Source organism: Petaurus breviceps, unplaced genomic scaffold (genome assembly GCF_028583685.1).
Source record: "Petaurus breviceps papuanus isolate PSGF00001 unplaced genomic scaffold, PetGlider_PUasm1.0 188, whole genome shotgun sequence".
NCBI classification, from domain to species: Eukaryota; Metazoa; Chordata; class Mammalia; order Diprotodontia; family Petauridae; genus Petaurus; species Petaurus breviceps.
In genome coordinates, this window is record NW_027185804.1 from 24,036,508 (window position 1) to 24,061,906 (window position 25,399).

At 43.4% G+C, this 25,399-nt stretch overlaps 1 protein-coding gene across 3 annotated transcripts in view; it reads right to left on the reverse strand.

The window, feature by feature from the left end:
* Positions 1 to 2,191: 2,191 nt before the first annotated feature.
* ELF5 (E74 like ETS transcription factor 5) overlaps positions 2,192 to 25,399 on the reverse strand; it is a 71,728-nt gene continuing 48,520 nt past the window's right edge. For 2 of the 3 annotated variants that reach the window (XM_069091393.1, XM_069091395.1), the window contains 6 exons: positions 22,342 to 22,575; positions 17,789 to 17,839; positions 15,315 to 15,404; positions 6,340 to 6,408; positions 4,595 to 4,790; positions 2,192 to 4,155 (listed from right to left, as the gene is read on the reverse strand). In XM_069091393.1, coding sequence (XP_068947494.1) covers positions 4,059 to 4,155; positions 4,595 to 4,790; positions 6,340 to 6,408; positions 15,315 to 15,404; positions 17,789 to 17,839; positions 22,342 to 22,575 — 737 coding nt within the window. In that variant the 3' untranslated portion in view covers positions 2,192 to 4,058. The remainder of the gene's footprint in view (positions 4,156 to 4,594; positions 4,791 to 6,339; positions 6,409 to 15,314; positions 15,405 to 17,788; positions 17,840 to 22,341; positions 22,576 to 25,399) is intronic. The other variant, XM_069091394.1, reaches the window with a different exon arrangement.

Below are 25,399 nucleotides of genomic sequence, written 5' to 3' on the forward strand. Positions count from 1 at the left end.
GAAGGAAGGAAGGAAGGAAGGAAAGGAGGGAGGGAGGGAGGAAGGAAACTTCCTATGGGCCAGGTACTATGCTAAGTGCTTTTTCAAACATCTCATTTGTTCGTCACAACGACCTTGTGAAGTGGGTGCTATTATGATCCCCATTTCACAGGTGAGGAAGCTGATGCAAAAAGAGGTTAAGTGACTTGCCCAGGCTCACACAGCCAGTAAACGTCTGAGTCCAGGTCTTCCTGACTCTAAGCCTTAGAGCTCTGTCTACTGTACCACCTGGCACCTACACAGTGAGTTCCCTGTCAGTGGTAGGATGCAAAGATAGGATGACTGCTTGGGTATGGATGCTTTTTGTTTAGAATTTTTGAACAAAACTATTAAGGGGTTTTTAACCTTGGGCTCATGAACATGTTTTAAAAAATATTTTGATAGCTGTATTTCAATATGATTGGTTTCCCATGTAATCCCATGTTTTTTATTTTATGCATTTAAAAACACTTTTTTGCGAAGGGGTTGATGGGCTTCTGCAGATTACCAGAGGTGTCCGTGACACAGTGAAGGTTAGGAACCAATGGACCAGATGGCCCTTGGAGCCCCTCCCCCCTTAGCTGCTGTAACTTTCCCTAATGGGTTGGGTTATTTCACCCATCCCTTCCTTTGCCAGCAGGCACGCATGAGAACCTGCAAATGCTGCCTGTTTCTTCCTCTCCTCTTTCTTTCTACCCCTTGGAGAGGGGTTGAGCAGGAATACAAGAGGGCACCCACAATGTGCAAGTAGACATGTATTGTTGGTACCTATAGGAGAAGATCTTACTCTTCAAAATGCCATAGATGGAAGGCCCATGCCAGAGAACACCAAACCGGGGCCACTGGGAAGGAGGGGGAAAGAAGGAAGGCCTTGTGCATGGAGTAGGTCCAGAGATCACGGTGCTAAGGAGGACGGTGAATAAGCTTCAGCAAGACTTGGAGAGCTGAGTCAAAGACAAGGGCTGCTGGGTCGGAAGTTACGTTGCTGTGGAAGTGGTGAGGCTGCAGACAAAGGGGGGCACCTAGCAGAGCATTTGTGGGCTGACTGCCCATCGGGTAGCATGAATATATTGTAGGGTATAATATGTGAAACATATCGTATATCATATATAACATTATTGCACATTACATATGATACTGCATTGTAATGTATCACATGATACTATTATTATATTATACAGTATATAATGTGGGATGTCTCCTACATCCTATAATTGTATATGTGTGTATCTACTATAACATGATTGGTTTCCTTTGTAATCCTATACATAGCATCAGATCCACCTGACAACATTGCCCTGAGAAGGGCTCCTTAGTCTTCCACAGAATGCCAGTAGGGGTATGGGGTTTCTGTAACACACAAAAGGCTAAGGACCCTGAGCTCGTCCCTTCAGTTTTCAGATGAGGTCACTGATCCCAGAGTGGTGATAGGACAGAGACCTCAGAGGTCATCTAGTCCAACCCCCTAATTTTACATTTGAGGAAACTGAGGCTGGCCTAGGGAGGCTAATGTTTCTCCTTCCCTCCCTCCGTATCCCCAGAACTTCCTTTATAAGTAGAGCTGTCTCTGGGTGGAGCAGGTTGCCTTGGGAGTTGGTGAAGTTTCTCCTCCCTGAAGGTCTTCAAGCAAAGGCTGGAGGGGCATTTGGTGAGTCCACTGTAGTCAGTCAGTCAGTCAGTCAACTAGCATTTATTAAATGCCTACCAGGTACTGTGCTAGGTCTCCTGTGCAAAGTGTTATAGAGGGATTATGGTTTAGGAGTAGGTTGGATTAGCTAGATCTGACTCTTTGGTATCCTTCCAAAACCTGCCATGACCCAGTGACTCACCCATTCATTCCATAGGACTGAGCATATTCCTTAATATGAAAAAAATGTAAAGATGGCCAGGACAAAAACTTCGGATGCCATTTTCCTCTCATTTCATGATCCCTATGACATCTTTAATTCTCTAGGACTCTGAGTTAGGATCAGATAGAGGAAGTTCTTCATTTGGTCCTCTGAACATTGATGAAATCTCAGATTGGGATAAAAGAAAAAGAAGAAAAATCCCTAACAACTGTTAAATTCAGTATTTAAACACAAAACAACTATATTAACCCATAGTCCTCGAAAAGTTATCAAAACCCATCATGATTTTAGCGTATTACTTTTGAGAGTAACTCACAGAAACGTTTTTTCACATTAAATATTTTATTCACATTGTTTACAAACTGTATCCACCTGGAGAAAAAAACACATGAATCCAAAAATAGATTATTTTACAGTTATTCACATTTTTCTTTTAAACATATTAGTTTTTGAGGTTAACCTTTTGACCACTGGTTTTCAACATTCATCATGGCTCTGAGATGCCTCCCTCCTTCCGCTCGGTAACCAGAAGACATAGTAGAAACCACAGAGTTGTGGGTCACCGATGATGAGTAAGAAGCTGTCAGTGTAGATTCGACCTCACTGAAGTTTATTGAGATAGTATTCCTTCACTTTCACTGTTTTTGATATGGCAATCTTGACTTTTGAGATGGTGGAGGAGGGAGTTGAATCCGGTAGTTAAAAAGGAATAAAACTGGTTCACCCTTTGCCTGTTGATTGATGGGACTTTTCCAGTTATGTCAAACTTCGATGTTTGTGCCGCAATAACATCCAAAAGAGAATTTTCCCTTTCGGCACTTGAGATCTCCCAGTCTGATTGTCGTAGGAACAGCAGTGATTTTTGGTAGGGGGGAGAAAGGGAAAGAAGTGTTCTTCAGTTCATTAACCCCTTGCATACCCTAGTTCTACTCCTAGTCAAAATTGGGGAGGAGAAGGGGAAATCTCAGCAACAAATATTAATAAAACAAACAGTAAAGATCTAATATGTTTAGAAAGATGCTTAAAAGTTTACTCAGTGACTGGAAAGATGATTGAGAACCCTACTGACCATCTATGCTGAATTTAGTTTGTGTCCTGGATTCATGGCTAGAACTGAATTTTTGTAAAATTTATTTTTCAAATAAGAAAATTACCCGCTATGATAATAATAGTTGATGTTCAGATAGCACTTTGAGGTGACAAAGTATTTCATCTGCACAAACGAATGGGGTCCTCACAACAACCCTGTGAGGTAGGCAGGCAAGGTCTGATAATCCACATTTTACAGATGAGGAAACTGAGGCTTGGAGCAGCACGACATGGCTGATGCCTCACAGATAAAAAGTTGTCAGGTCTTCTGACTTGTCTTTCCATCATCAAGTCGTGCCGATTTAGATCACTGCCCAACTAACTTCAGTCATTGGAAATTTAAATTACTCTCACCTGTTGTTCATTGTTACTGATCTAGACTAGTACTTGGTTCTTTGGGATCTGCCTGGGAGCTACCAGTCAAAACTTCCAGAAGAGGAGCAGTAAGTAAGTGACCAGTGAGATCTAACTAGGAATTTTTATAATGCGGTGGGGTGGAGGAAAGAGCTCCCTCAGGGTACAGCTGCCAGGAGGGAAGGAGTGGACACTGCTAAAAGACTGGCCATTGCTAAGGAGATGGGGCTGATGAGGAAGGCAGGGGAATGGGGTGGATGCCCAGGTGTAAACGTTTAGGATGAGGCCACTATTGAGGCTGAATGGGGAGGAGCCCACCTGGGGTATGACCAACTCTTCAGGGTGGCGAGGTTGGCACTTTTTAGCCCCCTTGAAATCTCAGCATCCTGGGTAAAAACCCTGGCTACCCCCACCCTAAGGTGGGGCTTTGAGTCAGAGATTCCAGTTGTCTTTGTTTTCCTTAAGTCTTAATGAATTAAAAATGATGCTTGATTGAGCCACAGGAGTCAACTCTTGTAAAATAAATTTATACTCCTCCCAAATCATCCCTCCCCTTCAAATTAGATTTCAAATAGCCTAGTGGCTGTAACTCAAAACAGTCAGTAACCTGTCCGTCCAGATGGAAACTGATATGGAGAAATTTCACCAGAATGTATTGGGGGGGGGGAGACTTTCAGATGTATGTCACAAGATGATTTTTTTTAAAGGAGAGAAAATCCATGAAGTGTGATGGATGAATGAAGTCGGTCATAGTTTGTCTTCTTGCCAACCGTGTGCATTTTTCCCAAATTTGTACACTAACCTTCTGTCCACCCTTTCCAAAATTCCTGTTTTGTAGTAGTATCTGAAAAAAAAAAACAGAAGGGTAACTGGGGAGAGAGTCACACCAGAGGGGAAAAAACCCAGCTCATTACCTGTCTGGTAACATTCCCAAGGTCAGGTGCTCTCTGATAGGTTAGCTTTATTTAGATTTCATCAATGTTTTCTTACCCTGCACTTGGCTTACACAGAAAACTTTCCCAGATCCGTATGTAATTGAACTGCCGACTGAGTCATAAATGTGTGTGTTTTTATTTGTGTGTTTGCAAGTTAGTCTCTGTTGGAAGATCCCTTCCCTAAAGGCTCCCAAGGATGAGAAGCCAGGAAGATCTTTTACAAGCCAAGAGAGCCAGAAGCTGGGTCTCATGACCTTTCCATTCTTGAGTGAAAATGCCAGGAAAACAGTCATTCCCAGCTTATGTAACATGCCCAGAGGCAAGCGATGGGGCAGGATATTAACTTACCTCAGGGCTCTGCTCAGCTTTTCATAGGTCATGCGATCATTTTTCTTCCTTTGTCCCCACATCTTGGCCAGGGCTTCTGATTTCACCACCCGAAAAATACCCTGTTCCCGATCCTCCCATTCCAAAATGCCACAATTCTCCTCAGGAGACAGGAGGAGGTCTCTCACAAATTCCCACAGGTGAGAACTCTGGAGGCCTTTGGGAGAGGGGAAAGGCAAAAAAGTTAGATCTTCAATAAATACTCCAGGGGATAGGTAAGCTTGTGGATGTGGAGTTCCCTCCCAAGGGGCCCATCCAGAGCCCATTCACCCCTTCCTATCCTGCACCATACTATGGCTTCCTATAAATTTGCCACCCAACGCTAGAGGCCTTCCTTGATGTCTCCTGACTCTTTCTAATCTCTCCCTCCAATGAGCTGCCAAAATGATTTTCCCAAAGCCCAGGTCTGACCATGTCACTCCCCTGACTCAGTAAACTCCAATGGCTTCTTTTCTGTTTGTCATTTCAAGACCTTCAGAAGCTGGCCCCTCCTTACCTCCCTAACACCTCACTGTCCCCCACCGCCCATATTCTGTGATGCAGAAGTGCTGACGCTTACTCCTCTAATGTGACCCTAGAATGCTCTCCCTCTGCATCCTGCCTCTGGGCTTTCCCAGCTTCCTTCAAGGCTCTGCTCTAACCCTACCACTCTAAGGAAGGCCTTTTCTGGCCCTTATCACTAGCAGTGCCTTCCTTCTGAGATTACTTTCCATTTACATTCTATGCGGTTGTAGGTTTGTAGTTATTTGCCTGTTTTCTCTTTGCCTTTCTTTGCATCTTAGGCTTAGCCTAGGGCCTGGCATATAGTGAGTGCCTTAGAAATGCTTGCTGAGGGACTGATGGTGGTGTGCTCTGTTGGCATTTCATCTCTCACCATGATACCAGCCCAACTTTTCTTTTCATACAATTCCTGGATCACATATGTGTGCCAATGACGCGTGTAGTCATACTGGAGAAAGGGGAGGAATATGCTTTTAAATTTGATTTGGAACTCTCCCTTTACAAAGAGCTGAGCTGACCTTCAGCGTTCTCTGTAACCAGCACGACTTTAAGGAACCAGCATCAGAACTTAAAGAGCATGGGTTGGATTTGAAGATAGATGGCTTGGATGGCATGCTGACTTTGCTTTTAACCAATTGTGTGGCTGTGGTCACACAATTGTGTGGTCACTTATCTCAAGACCATGGATTTAGATCTAGAAGGAACCTTAGGGGCCACCTAGTCCAATCCCCTCACTTTTTCAAATAAGGAAGCTGAGGTCTAGAGATCTGAAGTGGCTTCCCATCATCTCCACCCAGTGCTGGCCAACTGCCATGCCAAGCCTACCTGCTTGATGCAGCAGGGCACCTTGAGGGTGCTGGGCAAGGCAAACCACTGCCAAAACCTCGACTACCTCCTGATTCCAAATCCAGGCCTCTTTCCACCAGATTTTCACTGATCCACATAATGCCTGTGTTGGAAGGGACCTCTGAGGCTATCTTGTCCAACTCAGCCAGGTCATCCAGCCTGTGCTTGAACAGCTCTCGTCTGCCAGGGCGGCCCAGGCCCCTTCGGGAGAGCTCTCCTGGTTACAGAGTTTTTCCTTATACCAACCCTAACTTGACCAGCTTCAGACATCTGAATTCCGGTGAGGCTAGAGGGTAAGATCAAGGGGATTTGAGGATATTCCCCTTCCGCATGAAGCTGCCATTACCAATGAAACTTACTTGATCTCCCATGGTTGTGGCTCTCTTGACTTTTTATGCTTCCTACTTTCAAACACGATGAGTCTGCGGCTGAAACAAAAGCCAAGAGGTGAGCGTTAGGAAACACTGGGGAGAGGAAGGACCCCTGGGGATCACTGGGTTCACTCTTTCCCTGTCCAAACTAGCTCTGTCCACTCCACTCCTGCCTCAGTGCACTGAGGTGTCCATAGGAGGTTAGGACTAAGAGCCAAGGCGGGGAGGAGCAGAAGGAAGGACGAAAAAGGGGGAGGGGAGGGGAGGTTTGTTTCTCTTTCTTACAGTGTTGAAGAAGGACCTTTGGAAAACATTTCTAGTAGGTCCCTGGGGAATTTCTAAGGCCTGGTAAAAAATGTTCTCTGATTTAGTGCTGGTCCTTGGTGGGGTCCAGTGTTCTGCTAGGCTCTGTGGGGTGGGAGGGCCGGGGACTGCAAGGAAGACACAATCCTTTGCCTTGGAGAAGCTGAGGGTCTTTGAGGAGGCCTTAGTAACTCTTCTGAACAGTAATAATAGAGTGAGTCTCAAGGCGGGGAATTCTCCTCACTGTCTCTCATCTCCCATATCTAATCTGCAGTCAAGGTCTATTGATTTCACATTTGCGACATCTCTCCAATACACCCCCTTCCCTCCTCTGACATCACCACCACCTGGGTGCTGCCCTCATCACCTCAATACCCTCGGTGGGTCTGCCTGCCTCAAGTCTCCCCCAACTCAGCAACTAAAGTGAATTTCCTAAATCACAGATCTGGCCATGACACTCCCTACTCAATAAACTCTACTGGCTCCCCATGGCCTCCAGGATCCAGTACAAAATCTTGTCTGGCGTTTAAAGCTCTTTATAACCCAGCCCCCTCCAACCTTCCCAGTCTCCTGGCACCCTGCTCCCCCACATGCACTCTTCACTCCAGTGACCCTGGCCTTGAAAGAGATGCTCCATCTCTCCGGCTCTCCCCCAGTCCTGGAGCCCTCTCCCTGCTCACTCTCCTCCTTCTATCTTTTCTGACTTCATAATAATAAATAAATAATAAACTTAACAAATATTTATTAACTGACCCACAGGAGATGATTCATTGCCAGATGAACGATAAAGAAAATAGCTAAGACAGGGGCTGGGGATCGGGCCTGATATTTTGCTGGGAGGGGAAATTCCAGGTGAGAGAACACTCTTTACCAATACACATCAGGGGAAAGGGACTAAGCATCTCTCCAACACCTACTATGTGCCAAGCGCTGAGCTCAGCACCTTACAAGTCTCGTTTGATGCTCACGACAGCCCTGGGAGGTGGTTGCTAGTTATTATCCCCATTACACAGATGAGGAGACTGAGGCAAACACCAATTAAGTCACTTGCTGAGGAAGCTGGATTTGAACTCAGGTCTTCCAGGACCAGGGCTCTATTCATTAAGTGATGCCCCCTCTCACCCCCAGTTACAGCTATTGCATCAGCAGCAGAACTTGAACCCAGATCTCCCTAGGTTCAGAGCTGGCTTTCTGATCCCTCACTGTTCCATACTGTCTCTGCCCAAGCTTTTGAGTAAGGACCTTGTTGTCTTTTCCCTTTGGAGGGTGGTGTTAGAAGTGACAGCAGTGTGAGGGAACACTGGCTCCCTAATAGGGAATAAATAAATTATATAAAAATTATATTAAAAAATTAATAAAAGGATTTGTTCTGTGAAGTTTGGATTCAGTCAAAGGGCCGCACTTGAGGACCTAAAGGGCCACATGTGGCCTTGAGTCTTTGTTCCAGTGGGAGAGATCCTAACTTTTCTATGCTTAAGAGATAGATGTTCATTAGGAGTTATGGTGGGCAATGGAGTCCATACCCTAGTCAAGGCGTCACCCAATGATTTCATCGATCTTTGAAAAATGGAGGACAAACAGCAATAGCCCTATAGTCCCGTAACCTGGAAATGAGCTAAGTTCTGTTTGACCATTTGTCTTTGTCAACCCAATGATTAATACAGCTCTTGGCGCCGAGCAGTCTTGTAATAATTACCCGTCTACAGTTAGGTTAGCTATAGACTGAAACGATAGGGAAAACCCACATTTATATATTGCTTTATAGTCACAAGCATGAAATTATGAGGGAGAAAGGGAATAAAAGATATTATGATATATATGTATATTATATATAAATTATATATTATAAATTATATATAATCATATAAATATATGTAAAAGAAAATCGGCTGGTTGTAAGGACAAGGATGACTGATGGGCACTCCATGCCAAAGTGCTACATTGGTATTTCCAGAATTGGGAAGGAGGGGGTACAGTAGACGGAGCACTGGGCCTGGAGTTCCAATCTACTCTCAGAACTGTACTAGTTGTATGCCCGTGGGTCATAAGTCACCTCCCTTGTTTGCCTCAGTTTCCTCAATTGAAATCAGGACAATAACACCTCCTCTTAGGGTTGTAAAGATCAGCTGAGATGACTGTAAAGCCCTTAATACAGGGCCAGCCACATCGTAAGTGCTATGTGAATGGTTATCGTTCTTATTATTGCTGTGATGATTTCAAGAGAGAGCAAGAAAGACCTCTAGCACCTTCTCCGTGGTCTGACCTGTAAGGAAGGTCAGAGCTCCTTGAGTATAACCTCTCCCCCCCTTCTACAGATGAGGAAACAGAGTCCCTCTGCCACAATCTCTAATTTATCCCATTTGTAGCTTGTCTAATGTAGCACTCTGTTAAGTCCTCTCCCCCTTTAGAATGTCAGCTCCTTGAGGGCAGGGACTTTCTTTATACTCCCAATCACTTAGCACATATACTAAGATGACTGCATGTATATAATCGATAGCAAATTGCTTTCCTTCTCAAGGAGGGAGGGAGAGAGAATTTAGAACTCTTAAAGAATATTAAAAATTGGTTTTAATTGTAATTTAGAAAAAATAAAATTTAATGTAACAGGGCATATAGTAAGTCCTTGATATATGCTTGGCGACTGACCGGCAGACCCAGGGAGGTTGGACCCCATGCTGAGGGCCATAAAGGTAGGAGCATGGGGGTGGGTGTTCTTCCCGCTGTCCCAAGGTGCTTCTAAACATGGCCCGCTGGATGAGCCGGTAGGGGGCGCTGTTATCGACATTGCCGCAGGGAGTTCTCACACCCCATCAGAAAGCAGAAAGTATTAGAAGGATAGAGAGTGGTCATCAAACCCCTGGGAGCCCATAAAATTGTCAAAGGAATGAAGTGTAGACAGAGAAGAGGGCCCAGGACAGAGCTTTGGCTACCTGAGTTTAGGTAAAGCAAGTGATGGAAGGGAGGGCATTTGGAACTCAAAGTTTTAAAAATGAATATTAAATTGATTTTACATGTAACTGGGGAAAAATAAAATGCTAAATAAAAGCTAAAAAAAAAAAGTAAATGGCGGGTACAGAGGGAAAGTGCTCAAAGGCTGGCAGTCCTCTGATCCAAAGTCCTGCCCCTTTGCCTGATCCAAAGTCACACTTCACCAGGCCAGAGCCAGGCTTCGTGGCTGACCTATCCAGTGTTTGATCTTTTAATAAAGTGAAAAACAGCTCAACCATAAAGATAAACAAAGGTGAATGATTAACCTGGGGACAGATAATAAGTTGTGCTGATTGCTATGAGGGAAACATGTTTTTAAAAACTTCAAATACTTCCATTATTTTCTCAAAGATGAAAATATATATGTACATGTATATATATGTATGTGTCATATATACACATATATGTGTATGACTTATCCAGTGTTTGATCTTTTAATAAAGTGAAAAACAGCTCAACCATAAAGATAAACAAAGGTGAATGATTAACCTGGGGACAGACAATAAGCTGTACTGATTGCCATGAGGGAAACGTTTTTAAAAACTTCAAATACTTTCATTATTTTCTCAAAGATGAAAATACATATGTACATGTCTATATATATGTCATATATACACACATAAATGTGTATGTGTACACATATATAAAATATAGAATGAGGTAATAAGCATTTATTAATTACCTACTATGTTCCAGGGACTGTGCTAAGTGCTTTACAAATATTTCATTTGATACTCACAAAAACTCTGGGAGGAAGGTGCTATGATGATTCCTGTTTCAGTTGAGGAAACTAGCTCACACAGCCGGGACATATCTGAGTCCACATTTAAAATTAGGCCTTCCTGATTCCAGGCCCAGCACTTTATGCGCCGTGTGCCTGGATGCCTGGTACATTTACATGCATATATATATGCAGACATGTATGTGTTGTTGTATTGTTTTCCAGTCATGTTCAACTCTGTGACCCAATCTGGGTTTTTCTTGGCAGAGATACTGGATGGATGGGTTTGCCATTGCCTTCTCCAGCTCATTTTACAGATGAGGAAACTGAGGCAAATGGGTTTAAGTGACTTACCCAGGGTCACACAGCTAATAAGTGTCTGAGACTGGATTTGAACTCAGGAAGATGAGTCTTCCTGGCTCCAGGCCTGACACTCTATCTACTACATCATTTATATATGTATACACACACTCACATACACAATGCATGAACCTAACAACAATTACTATCATCACTGCAACTGTTTTTCAGTTGGAAAAGCGCTTTCCTCACAACATCCTCATGAGGGAGGTAACAATAATTGGGAGTGTTTTTTTTACAATGCTTTAATGTGTTTAAAGTGCTTTACTTGTTGTAAAAGCTCATTCTACCCCTTACAAAACCCATAAGGTATTATGATTCCTACTTTTTTATCCTGTATATATCTCGTTTGTCCATAGTTGTTTTCAAGTTGTCCCTCCCATTTGTTGACTGGTTTTGTGCTCTCCTGATTAGAGCCTTTACCAGCTCCACCATGCTACCCATCCCTGCCACTCCAGGCCAATCTAGAGCCTGGTCTACACATGCTATTCTCCATCCTGTGGTTTGATGGGCTCTCCTATTTGGAAAGGCCCTCAGTGGTCACCTAGTAAAACTCATGTCTGAGCAGGGCCCCCCTCTACAACATTCCACTAATTGGGTATCCAGCCCTTTCTTGAAGATTTCCATGACCTCCAGCCCATTCCATTTTGTACAGCTCCAACATGTAGAAAGTTTTTCTTTTACTCTGAGTCAACATCAGCCTCTCTGTAACACCAAACAAAACAAATCTGACCTCACTTCCAGAGGACAGCCCTTCCAATATCAGAAGACAGGTATTATTTTTTCTTTACATCTTTTCTAGGCTAAAAATCCTCAGCTGCTTCAACTAATCCAACTAAGTCTCTGGCCCCTGACTGCCCCGGCTGCCCTCTTCTGGACAGGATCCATTTTTGTCAATATCCTTCCTAAATTTTACTGCTGAGAATTAAACACAGCACTCCAGAAGTGGTCAGATCAGTGCAGAGGACATTCACATGATTACCTCCCTCATTCTGGACCCCTTTTCCTCTCTTAATGTAGCCCTTTTGGCTGTCATGGTGCATTGTTCACTCATATTGAGTTTGAAGCCCACTAACACCACTAAATCTTTATCATTTAAGCTGAGCTCCAGCCATGCCGCCCCTGCCTCCATCCCCCTTCTGCCCAAGTAATGTCTTCAATTGGAAACCATTGGTGACGACCCTGAACTGTAACTAGAATACGGTTATATGGCCAGGTGTGTGTGTGTGTGTGTGTGTGTGTGTGTGTGTGTGTGTGTGTGTGTGTGTGTGTGTGTGAGAGAGAGAGAGAGAGAGAGAGAGAGAGAGAGAGAGGGAGGGAGGGAGGAAGGGAGGGAGGACCAATGACATCATGAGGCTTACGTCTTGATTTGTATGAACTGGATTTAAGTGAGGCAGAGCTAAGCAAAGTCATCAGCCTCACTCTCTCCTTCAGAGTCATCAAAGTTCAGTGGCAAGACAAAAGTCAAGACAATTGGCCATGGCCCAGGATGCAGGGCTATTCTAAATTAAGGTCTTTCCCAGATCTCAGTTTGTCTGAGGCAACACACATTCAATGACTAAGGGGTAGGTAAGAACTTAGACAAAAGATGGTCTAATTTACCATCATGAAAATATTAATCTAGGAGGGGAAGGTCCTCAAAGTTTCTGGCCAGAACAGAAAACAATAGCTATTTATTTTATACTCGTTCTGAGCCATCAAAATCGAAGTGATGACCCAGAAGCTTGGTCTTGGGGGCTATGGCTGGCCTTTCAATGAAAGCTAGAGTGATTTGAGTTTGAAGGCTAGCTCCATTTGAAACACAGTTGGCTTTTTAAAGGCCTGTTTTTTCAGAGCTATGTTTCAAGAAATCATTTTTAAACACTTGGCAAGAAAATCACTGGGAGGCTTAGGATAATGTCAGTCCTCAATTAGTTGAAGCAGTCTTTGACATTCAGCTATCATATATGAATTGGAAGGGCTTTGGGGAATGTCTCCTTTTGGACATCCCATTGGCAGTCTCAAACTTAATAGTGTAACTTGTACCTGCTAGCAATAAAGCTTGCCCCAGGCTTATTCATCAGGGTGTACTATTCAATTAAATTCAATTTTACTTAACAAGGTTTATTAGTGCCTACCCTATGCCAGCTTGTTAGTGTAGGAATGGCTGGCCAGTCTTGGGAAGTAGTGGCTGAAAACCTTCACTCTATTGGTAAATATTCCTAGAGCAAATAAGCTCTTTTTTCAATTGTTTCAGTGCTAGGGCCTTGCTCTGAAATTACTGTGTGTGGGGATAATAATAAAAATAGTTACCTCCCAGGGGCATTGTGAGGATCAAATGAAATAATTTTTGTAAAATGTTTTGCACAGTGTCTGGCAAACAGTAGGCACTATATAAATGCTTCTTTTTCTTGTCCAGGTGTGTCTGACTCTTTGTGACCCTGTATGGGGTTTTTTTGGCAAAGATGCTAGAGTGGCTTGCCAGTTCCTTTTCCAGTAGATAAAGACAAACAAAGGTTAAGGGACTTGCCCAGGGTCACACAGCTAGTGAGTGTCTGAGGCTGAATTTGAACTCAGGTATTCCTGATTACAAGCCCAAAGCTTTATCTGCGGAGCCAATTAGCTGCCTCCAAATATAAATGCTATTATTATTAATTTTTATGTAGTTTATATATGTATATGTGTCCATGCTATTTCTCTCCCTCAAATGTAAGCTCCTTGAGGCCAAGCATAGTCCATTTTTCGTCTTTGTACTCCAAGCCTGGGAAAGACTTTAGTTTAAAAAGGCCAGGTTTCCCACTGCATCCTGGGCCATCTCCAGTTATCCTGACCTATATCTGACCACGGCCCCAGATGACTCTGGAGGAGACAGTGAGGCTGGTGCCCTTGCACAGCCTGCCTCACTGTAATCCAGTTCACTTGCATGTCATGACATCACCTTCCTGATGCCATGGTCCTCTTGGAGAATGAAGGACAAACAATGCCATCTCCAAGCACCTGGATAGTGCCTGGCTCCTCCGATGGCGGGTGCTTAATAAATGTGCAGTGATTGATGGCGTTTGGCTGCCTACCTTGTCCTGTATCTTGGTGTGCTCATGCTGGATCTCCCTGAGGAAAATGGCACCTCCTGGAGGGTGCTTTTATTTTTGTGATCCCACTAGCCTGCACAGAGCTTTCACGTTGCAAGAGTTGCATAAATATTTGTTGAATTGGAAAATGGTATTCTTAATAGTACTTATATATTATATACACACACACACACACACACACACATATATATATATATATATGTATACACACACACTAATAGGAATGATCTTAAGGACTGATGTTGGGCTGCAGGACACCTGAAAGCCACAAGCTGCCACACAGAAAGCATTTGTATTGGGGCTCTATCACATGTTTGGGAAACAATGTCCAAGACTGTATAATTGGGTCAGATAGAGTGCTGAACTTGGAGTCTAGAAGACCTGAACTCTTACCTCAGTCACTTACGTGCTATCTGTGTGACCTTGGGCAAGTCACTTTAATTTCTGTCTGACTCAGTTTCCTCATCTGTAAAATGAGGTTAATAGCCTATTTTCCAGGTTTATAGTGAGTATCAAATGAAATAATAAATGTAAAATGCTTTGCAGACATTAAAAAGTGCTATATAACCCTGTTATTATTATCATTATTCCTGTTGATGAGAAGCAATCTCTCTGCTCTGAGATCCTTCCATGCTTTGGGCCAAAGGTCTGACTCTTCATGTCCTGTCTGGTCCAGTGCTCATTTATTTATGTTTCTTATCTTGTCCAGAAACCAAGTGTCCCTCTCCTCCCCAGACATGTGTTGCTTCTAGTCCAGCCAGAGTTCTTTTCCCCAAGCTTGCCTAATCTTGTCTCTTCCTGGACACCTACAGTTCCCGCTCTCTACGAGTTTCCCTCATTTTCCAACTCCTCTTAGTGTGTTTGTTGTCTTACTCACTTAGAATATAAGGTCCTTGAGGGCAGGTACTGTCTTACTTTGTATTCTTACCCTTAGCACTTAGTTCCTATGTTTAGTATATAATAAAGTACTTACTAAATATGCGTGTGTGTGCTCTCTCTCTCTGTCTCTCTCTCTCTCCTTCTCTCTCCCTCTCTCTGTTTCTCTCTCTCCCTCCCTCCATCTCTCTCTCTCTCTCTCTCTCTCTCTCTCTCTCTCTCTCTCTCTCTCTCTCTCTCTCTCTCTCTCTCTCTCTCTTTCTCACACACTTACACCTACCTATCCACATATCTATCAATCTCTCTACATCTATCATTCTATTAGTCTATCATGTAACTATCTAATCTCCCCTCCTAGGTGCCGTCTGTTTGAGGACCAAGACTGTGTTTCCCACCTGTGGTCTTTCTCTCACTTTGATCCCCACAGCCCAGTGTCTCACTCAGAGGAGGCGGCCAGTGAATGAACAGATGACTGAAGCAGAGGAGGAAGGAGAAGGGCGAAAATGAGGAAGCACAGTGTAGCGGAAAGAGCAAGGCCGCCTCAGAACGGGGCATTCTGGGCTCAGGCACTGTGTGGGTTCTAGAACCTGGGCTTCCTGCCCAGTTGGCCAATCACTGGCTACTTCAGTTTGAGCAAAATACATTACCTCTCTGAACTTCAGTCTCTTCATCTGTGAAATAAGGAGCTTGGCCTAGGTGGTCTCTAAGGCCCCTTCCAGTTCTAACATTCTGCGAGTCTGTGGGGACATGCAAACGTTGACCTTGATACGTGGCATCTAGGTATGTAAATAGCATGTGCTTCCAGAGCAGTTAAGAGCGAGAACACCTGATTAGTTACCAGCCCATTCCTAGAGGAAGGCTGGCAGACACTGATATGACCATTTTGCAGATGAGAAAACTGAGACCTATAACAAGGGTAAGCTCAGGCTCTCAGTGAATTGAGGGTAAAGCGTCATTCTCTTGGCCCACTATCCCAGGGCTCTGGGTATGACTAACCACAGTTCTTAAATCCAGGGCTCTCAACTCCAAGGTAGGTCTGGCAGCCGGGTCTATGGTGAGAGGAGTCTGGGTCTGGGCTGCTCACTCCTTAACTTCCTTCCCTAGGGGCTCAGCTTAAGGGTTGCCTTCCTCAAAAGGCCTCTCCTTTGTTTCCTCAGATGTAAACCTTCATCTCTATCATTTTGTAATTGTACTTATCTGTCAATAAATCCTTCTGTCCCTCTTTCCTTCTTCAGAAGAACTCAAGCTTCCCGAGGGCAGGGACTGTGTTGCTTTTATATTTATTTCTTTAGTGGCTAAAAGGGTGAGGTTTTTCTAAAAAATTATTTTTTCTTCTGAAACTGTGATTTCATCAGTTTAGGGACTTCCCTGCAAGGAAAATCCCTCCGTGATACAGATCAGCAACTCTTTGTGCCTTCCCCCCTCCAAACAAATAAATAAATAAATAAATGTAGTCTGCAAGACTGGCTGAAGATTGAATGAATGAATGAATGAATGGTTTCTACTAGGCTATACTTCCTCCTATCTGGCACATAGTAGGCACACAATAAATGCTGGGTGGATCAATCAATCAGCATTTATTCAGCACCTCCTATGAGCCAAGCACCAAGTTATTGATTGACTGATGGAGCCTTGCATATGGATGACAGTTACAATGGGAAGTCAGGACTAGCCCAGCTCTCAGGCTCCCCTTGCCTCTTGCCTCATTAGAAGGCTCTCACCTCAGCCTTGGGTGCAGAAAGGAGCTTGCCTCCTGACCCAGGTTTATGGTATAGGGAATGCTGAGAGGACAGAGAGTCACTTTTCCAAGGGGAAACTGATATATACAGGATACAGCTCTTTTGGAAATCACAATTTGGAAAGCACAATTCCAGGGTTTTGATGGCTCTGTGTTAAATCTAAGGATAGTAAAAACTAACCAGAACTTAATGGCAGTAACTAGAACTTTCAATTAATTTTTAAAAAATCATTCTATTAACAGAAACCACTTATAGGATAAAAAGGCAAATCATAAGAAATGTTTACATTAGCTCCTCTGCATGGAGTCAGGGAGACTTGGGTTCAGGTCCCACCTCTGATACCTAGTGGCTCTGTGCCCCTGAGCCAGTCACTTGACCTCTTCATACTTAGAGCACCTATAGGTTGCATGGGTAGTAGGTGTTTCCTTGACTTACAGATGCATTGCTGATCTTGTCCATGTTGGGAGTTCACATACAAAGGAATTTCCTACACTGGTGAAATCACAGGACTGGCCCAAAATAGGGAGGTTATTACTATTATTCCTACTTATTACTTCTGATATTGTGTCATGACATGGAAGCAGAACCCAATCTACAATAGGTCCTACCAAGCTAGAAAGACTTTGAGTCTACCTGTCACTTGAGACCCAGATAAATTAAGAGAAGGAAACTGATTGCTAGAGGACTGGCCATAAGTTAACTTTTTTTAGGGGTGGAGGACTTAGCAATACCTTCCTTCCTCCCTTTTTCCCTTCTTCCCTTCCTCCCTTCCTCTTTCCTTCCCTCCCTCTTTCCTTCCTTTCCATCTTTTCCTCCCTCTCCTTCCTTCCTTCCTTCCTTCCCTCCTTCCTTCCTTCCTTCCTTCCTTCCTTCCTTCCTTCCTTCCTTCCTTCCTTCCTCCCTGTTATCCCAGACTCTTAGGGTTAGAAGGGACATCTGGTTTAACCCTTTCCTGGATATGCCCAGCATACCATCTATAACAACTGTCCCAAATGGTCCTCCACTGACAACTGATGATCTTCAGAAAGATTCTCTCTCTCTTTCTCCAATTCCCGAGGCAGCCCACTCTATTTTGTTGTCAACTCTAATTCCTAGATAGTATTTAGGATATGGGTTCTGAAGTCCTCAATGACCTTTGGGTATTACACACATATTAAATTAAGCAGACTTCATTCACTAAGGTAAAGAAGTAAACTTTGGCATTTTTTTTAAGATTTTCAGAAAGCAGGGTTGAATAAACAAAAGAGAATTTCTGTTTAAGCTTCAGTTAACTAGAGAATGAACCTTCTCTTCCTCTCACACCGCCCCCAACCCTTCATGTACACATATATATTATAACCTACTTAGCCTAGATCTAGGCAGTTTAGAACATGTTTACTTACAGTCTTTGATTGAGGCCTTGGTTTCATCAACATCATTAAAAAATGAATAGCCTAGGGAACAAAAAACAAACAACACAAAACCACAAGAAACAACAAACAATTCAGGCTTGATTTGGCAACGACTCTAGGGTCATGAAGGACTGGTCTTTATAGTATGGGAGAGGAGAGAGGAGAAGGGATCACAGAAGATCTCCATTGATGGGACACTTTTATGTAAGCTAGAGGAGGTCACTTGGGCCTAATAGGTCCATTTTTAAACCATTCTATACGTGTGACAATAAGTCAAATGTCTGTGACTTTCTGGTTGGGAATTCCTTCCAGCAAAGCAGGCGGCAGCCTCTCTATAGCTTGGTAGATGAGTCTTGGTAGAAAGTTTCTTGAAGCTTAGAGAATTTAAAATGACTTGCTCATGGCCACTCAGAAAATTTCAGTGTCAGGATAGGCTTCCTGGTTCCAGGTCCAGTATACTACTCACTATTCCATACTGCTTCTCTAGACAGGTGACAATGTGTCATTTTCAAAGACTGTTTGAAAAAGTTTCCCTAAGCCATGACTACATAACAGTCCAAGTATAGCCTCAGTGTTAGGTATTGGTGCTTAATAATGTTGGTTCAATTAGTTTGGGCTGAATAGATTGACCCAGGAATCTGGAGACTAGACCCAGATCAACCATTAATTAGTCCTGGGTCACTTCTGTTTGCTGCATCTCAGTTTAGCTACGATATCCAGGAAAGGGTTAAATTATATGGCCCTATCCATCTATTAGAGTCTGGGATAACAGGAAGGAAGGAAGGGGAGAAGGAAGGAAAGAAAGAAGCATACTCTGTGTTTCCTTCTATCCTTAAAGTCATTTTAAATACTACATCATGTGGAAGGGGAGTGGCATAAGCCCCAAATACTAGAGGCAGCAAGGTGTTGTGGAAAAGACCCACTGGATTGGGAAGTAGAAAACCTGGGTTCTAATTCCAACCCTACTACTTACTATATGTGAGATCTGAGAGCAAGCCTGTTCCCCTCTCTTGGCCTCAGTTTCCCAATCTGCAAAGCAAGGCAGTTGGGCTAGAGAATCTCTTCATTTTCCTTTCAGTTCTAAATGCTATGATCTAGGACAATGTGAGCTTACAAAATGGCAGGGAATGTGATTGTTCCTGATGTTACATAACTAGATTTCATTACCTGAAGACTAATCATTTGTTCCATCTAGACTTTGACTACAATATTTGCTTTTGTGCAATTCTGGGTATCAAAGAACAAGGAAAATGTGATAGGCAGACAGGACTATTTTCAAGCTATCTCTGTCAAAAAGTTTGCAGATGGAGAGTCATTTACAGGGTGACCCCAAAGTCTTAAAGTCCCCAAAGACTTTTGGAACACTTTGTATTGAGATGCAGTCTGGGAGCTTGATACAGTGGAAAGAATATAGATTTGGAATTAGAATATCTGAGTTACTTAACTGGGCCTCACCTTCCCCATCTGCAAAATAAGGAGATTAAACTAGAACCAGAGGTGTCAAACTGAGGGCCATGGGACTCTTGGCAAAACTCCTCAACCAGATTTAAATTGAAGTGGGGAAAGTTTAACAAAAAAAATAAAAATACAATAAACATAGATAATGTCAATTTGTGGTTTTCTGAGTCACTATGTGGGATGCAGGAATCCAGGTTCTGTTTAGGTTTGACGCCACTAGCTGGATGGCTCCCAAGATTCCTTGCATCTCTATGATTCCAGAAAGATCTGGATTCCTTTCCTGAACTGAGTGAGCCTGGAGAACATGCACACAGCTTCTAGGGGCCTCAGTTGCCTCCTCTGTCAAATGTGACTAATAAAACCGATTCCATCAGCTTAGATTCAAGGGACTCCTAGTGAGAAAAGTGCCTCCACCAAAGTCTGTGACTTGCCAGGAGAGTCCTGAATTACATACAGATTCTGTGACTTGACCAAGGTCACACACCTAGTAAATGTCAGATTTCCTGACTCTAAACCCAGCCTACTATCTATTATGATGAACTGCCTGTATGATTGTGCTTGAACTCAGTAGCTCCCAGAGATGTTGGGAAAGTATAGAGAAATGAGAGATGAGACATGAGAATGCTTCGAAAAGGGGAATGCGATAATTGATGACAAAAATAAGGTTTGTTGTTCACCAAACAAATACTTCCCATTTGTACAAATCTTATAATATTTCTGATATCCATCCAGTAGAAAATAAGCTCTTTGAGGGCAGGGGCTAGTTTTCATTTTATTTTTGTAACCCCAGCACCTGGTACTGTGTTTTGCACATGGTAAGTGATGGCAGAATTGAATGGAATGTAACACTGGCAAAAAGGACCCTATTATGTAACTACTGAGTGGCAGCTAGTTGACCTAGTGGATAGAATACTGGACATGGAATCAGGAAGACCTGAGTTTGAATCCTCTGTGACTCTGGGAAAGTCTCTCTGTGCCCCTATTTCTTATTTGTAAAATGAGGGTAATATAGCCTCTTTCCCCCAAGGTTGTTGAAAGGATTGAGTAAGATAATATATGTAAAATGCATTGCAAACCTTAAAGCTCTATATAAATCCTGTTATTATTTTTTTAAATTAATTTGAGATAGCTTTAGCTTTTCATTCATTTATTTATTTCTGAGTCTTAGGATTCAGTTTTTTCTGCATCGGAATCCTGATGGGCTAGAATTTCAGGAGGTCATCTAGTCCATTCCCCTGCCTCTGGTTAGGGAGGGAAACACTCAAAACTCAGGATAATGTGATAATACTAACAATAATAGCTAGCATTTATATAATGCTTTAAGGCACGTGAAACACTTCACAAATACTCATTTTATCTAGGGCTTGTTTCCATGTTACTTAAAGACACGGGGTTGAGGACCTTTCTCAGACTTTGAGGAAACACCAGCCACATTCTTTTCTCTCTGATGTCTGGGAGGGGAGATCTGTTACTTGACACATTTCTCATCAATTTGGACTTGGAAACCTGAGTCCTAAAACTTAATGGTACTGTCAGCTAGGTGAACTTGGACAAATAATTTCCTTCTCTGTTTTTCTGTTTGCCCACCTGTAAAATGAAGCTCTTTTAATAAAGACAGGAGGTTAGGTGTTTAATGATCTTAAATGTCTGGCACATAGTAAGTAGATGCTTAATTGATGTTTGTTGATTGAATTAAGAAACATTCATTCCCCAAAAGGTTATTGTTGAGTAGATTTAGACATGCTCTTGGTGCCACCTTCTGGCAGTTTGGTATATGAACACACTGGGGAGGAACCAATTAACTGGGATGTTAGGACATAAGAACGGGGTCCTGGCTTATTCAATGGTTTGGTTAACAGAGATGGGAGAAACCTACTTCATTCTGGCTTTGATGCTATGAATTTCTTTCAAATATCTACTGTGCAGAGACAAATCTTTCTTTGTTATCTGCCGATCTCAAAAGGCCTCCAGGGATTACTCTTAACTATGAATTCTCGTTGTCTGGTCCTATAGCTAAAGATGAAGAAAATGATTGGGCTGCATCCTCTCTAGTTCCAGGCAATTCCCCGGAAGGATTATTTTCTTTTCATGCTAAATCTGAAAAATATTCTTGTTTTCTCGTGATTTGCCCACTTCTCTTGGAAGTAGAGTGCTGTCAAAAGATTTCTGTGATATGAGTTTTTTCTGCATCGGAATCCTGATGGGCTAGAATGTCAGGAGGCAATCTAGTCCATTCCCCTGCCTCTGGCTAGAGGGGGAAAGCACTCAAAACTCATGCTAACAATAACTAGCATTTATATAATGCTTTAAAGTATATAAAACTCTTTATAAATATCTCATTTTATCCTTGTAAGAACCCTGGAAAGTCCATACTATTATTATTAATCCCCATTTTCCAGATAGGGAAACCGAGTCATATGGAGGTTAAGTGACTCACCCAAAGTCATACAGCTAATAACTGTCTGAGACCAGCTTTGAATTCATCTTCCTGATTCTAGGTTCAGCTACCAGCCAGCTGCCCCTAGAGATACTTGGCTTGGGAAAACTAGGGTTAGGGTTGATCAGAAGTCAAGATGCCCTGCCTCAGATACTTACTAGTTTTTACCCTGTGTAACTCTCTCAGTCTCAGTTTCCTCATCTGTAAAATGAGAATAATAAGAGCTCCTATCTCCCAGGGTTATGGTGATGATTAAATGAGTTAGCATTTATAAAGAGCTTTGCAGACCTTAAAGTGTGATATAAATGCTAATTATTATTATTAATTGTAGAATCATGGACCTTCATTATCCTCATTAGTTAACTGAAGAGGGCAACTGGACATCACAATGTCAAGGTCAAGGTATAGTGTGTCCGACTGTGGCCGATCAAAGCAATATGAGCTTGGAAGCTTTTACCATAGGTTGGGCACAAACAGTCCTTATGAACATTTGGGAAGGAATATTATTATTAACCAAAGGACCATGGTCCTAGAGGTAGGAGGGTCTCACCCATCTAGCCCAACCCTTTCATTTTACACATGGAAAATGAATGACTTGCCCAAGGTCACACAGCTGGTCAGTTGGAGCCTCACACCCCTAAACACTGACCTTGTGTGCGGATGTTCTGCAGGATGAAGTACAGATATTCCCCGCAGATCCCGGCAGCATCCACAAACTCCTCCTGGCTCATGCTGCACAGCTGAAGCCCGCTGATGTTGAAATGACAGAAGGAGATGGAATTGGCATCCAACTTGTACTGGTCACAGCAGAACTGGAGCCACTCCCAGACATGGCGCTTCGTCCAGTACTCTGGGGGGACAGATGTCCAGTAGGAGTCACAGGCTAGAGGACAGAAAAGGGAGACTCAGAGGACAGCTCTTCCTCTCTACGAACTTGTCCCAGTGGCTGGCGGATTCAGTTAATAGCCCTGCCTCTCTCTTATCATTCCCCCCTGCCTTCCCAGACCCCTCACCACAATAAGTTGCTCAGCTGTGGAGCTAGGTCCAAAATAGTCCTTTATAAGGGAAGGCAGAAAACAAGAGAGGACTGGGTGGTCTGAAACCAAAGGCCAAACAGAGTCACCATTGTATCAAAGAAATAATTCCTAAGGATTGTGTCCGGGTCAAACTGTAAACAACATTCTTTCACACCTCAAAATCGTTTGTTTGTTTTTTTCACTTTACAAAATGTTCCCATTAGGGCAAGAAAAGTCCCTTAAACCAGCTGTTTAAGGATAAATTCAGTTAAGCCAGGTAAAAGGAGGGGATGGACAAAAGCTCTGAGACATAGTAAGCTCTCTCTTCCTGGATGGAGAGAACTCACCTGGAGGAAGGAAGCATGTGGCAGCTGGTATTTTCCTATTTTAATTCATCATTCTGACTAACAAGGTGCTGGGCTCCGTAGCTGCTGCTCTAAGATTCCTTCTCTAAATTTCAGTGCCTTGGGTCAATACACAGGTTGCCCAGTCCTAGTTATAACTCTGGATGGAAGTGAAGGCAGGGGAACCGATTTGTGGGCAATGGAATCCTGCCATGGGCTCAGAATCCTGAGGCCCATGTCTAGTATAAAGTACAGAATGATTACTTTGGGAGGAAAAAAAATAAAAGGAATAAGAAAAAAGGTACTTTATTTTGCTTTAGATGTTCTCGGGTTCTGTTCTGGGATATTACTTAATATTGGCAATCTCTTCTTGGGCTTCTCTTGCCAGTTTCTGCCTTCCCTTACCACAATCATTCTCTGGTGTGCTGGATTTTTCCTGGATCCCTCACAGACCCTATCTCACCAACAGCAGATGTCTCTCAGAAAGGAGAGGTGGGAACATTGGGGAGAGGTGGGTAGATAGGTCAACAGGGGACCTTTGCTTTGTTTCAAGGGACTTTTCCCTTTGGAACCCTATGCACTAAGAGAAGCTCAGTGGATTCTGGGATAGGGAGGCTGGGAGCTGTCAGGATTTGATCAAAGGTAGAAGCCAAGTTGTCAACACACCCATAATGGCCCAGGGAAGGAGGGAGCCAGGAAAATCAGCAAAAATGGGAGGCCCAGTGCATGCAGAGGACACAGGAGAAAGAAGGGACAGAATGCTCAGCAAATGGGCTGTAGGAAGAGGCCAATGTATCTCTGTAGTTCAGACTGCTTAGAGTCCCTCCTTGTTAATCACCAAAATATTTCGGCTGTGCCTGTCTTCAGGGATCAGCTAGTGGTGGATAGAGCACTGGGCTTGGAATCAGGAAGACTCGTCTTCATGAGTTCCAGTCTGGTCTCAGACACTTACTGGCTGTGTGACCCTGGACAAGTCATTTCACCATTTGTCTCAGTTTCCCTACAAATAAAACATTAAACTAGCAAGCTAAGGCTCTCAAGGAGCTCACACACTAATGAGAAAGATCACACATTTGGGAGGTTTTAGCTACTGGGCAGATGGAAAGGACCTTGGGGTTCGGCAGCAAAGCAGACAGGCAGGTCTCTTCCTTACTATTATTTTCATCGATAAAATCCTATCTCTTTCCGATGCTGAATCACTTGATGTTGCCAAGGACTTTGGTGGGGAGAGCTTTCTTTTCAGGGTCTTTATAGCTAAGGCTGCTGACGAGGTGGGGCTGAAGCACCTGTGGAGGGAATGGCTGGGTCAGGTGTTACTTTCCTGGGTGATGGCTGTAGTGCCTGGGCTGAAAGCAGGACCCGAGATCTTGGGGTCCCTTCTAGTCCCAGGAGTCTGGGTTCAGCCATCCTGGGCTATGACTTGCTAGGGTACATGCCATCTCTCCCTTAAGGTGCCTTGATTCTTCAGCTCTGCTGACTCACCTGCCCATAGGTGGCATCTGGTGGCCACAACCAGCCTTTCCTCCATAGTGATCACTTGCCTAGATGATGACTTCAGGTGCTGAGCTAGAAGCAAAGCTTCTGATATTTCCACAGCTCTGGACTGTATCCATTGGGCACGGAGAGGGAGGGAGTGGTTGAAGTGGTTTGACCAGCCTGCCTTTTACCACTTCCTGCCTCTTCCTCCTTTTTCCATATGACAGGTGCTCAAGAATTTAAAGACAGACATTATGTTGATGCCTCTCCTCCCTTAGTCTTCTCTTCTCCAGGATAAAGAACTCCAGTTCCTTCAACCAATTCACATATGGCATGAACTCAATATCTTCCACCATTTTGGATGTCCTCCTCTGCACAATTTCTCATTTATTAATATCCTGCTTAACCTTTGACTCCTAGAACTGAGTACAACAGTGCAGGTATGAGCTGCCTGGGTTGCCTATGTGTTCCTCCATACTATAATTGTTGGTCTCCACGAGTTCCTCAGTCCCCAAAATTTATCACATGGTAGCCAACTTTCTGGGGGCATCTAGATGGCTCAGTGAATCAGAGCCCTGGGACCTGCAGTCAGAAGGACCTGAGTTCAAATTTTACCACAGACACTTACAAACTGTGTGACCTCGGGTAAGTAATTTCACCCTGTTTGCCTCAGTTTCCTCATCTGTAAAATGAGCTAGAGAAGGAAATTGCAAACCCTTCCAGTATCTTTGCCAAAGAAAACCCCAAATGGGGTTGCAGAGAGTCAGACACAAGTACAAACAACCAAAGTGACAGAGCCTTGATGAACTTAGGATGGTCATCAGACAGCAGACATAGCTACAGCAGCTAACGGAACCGGTGGATATATAGT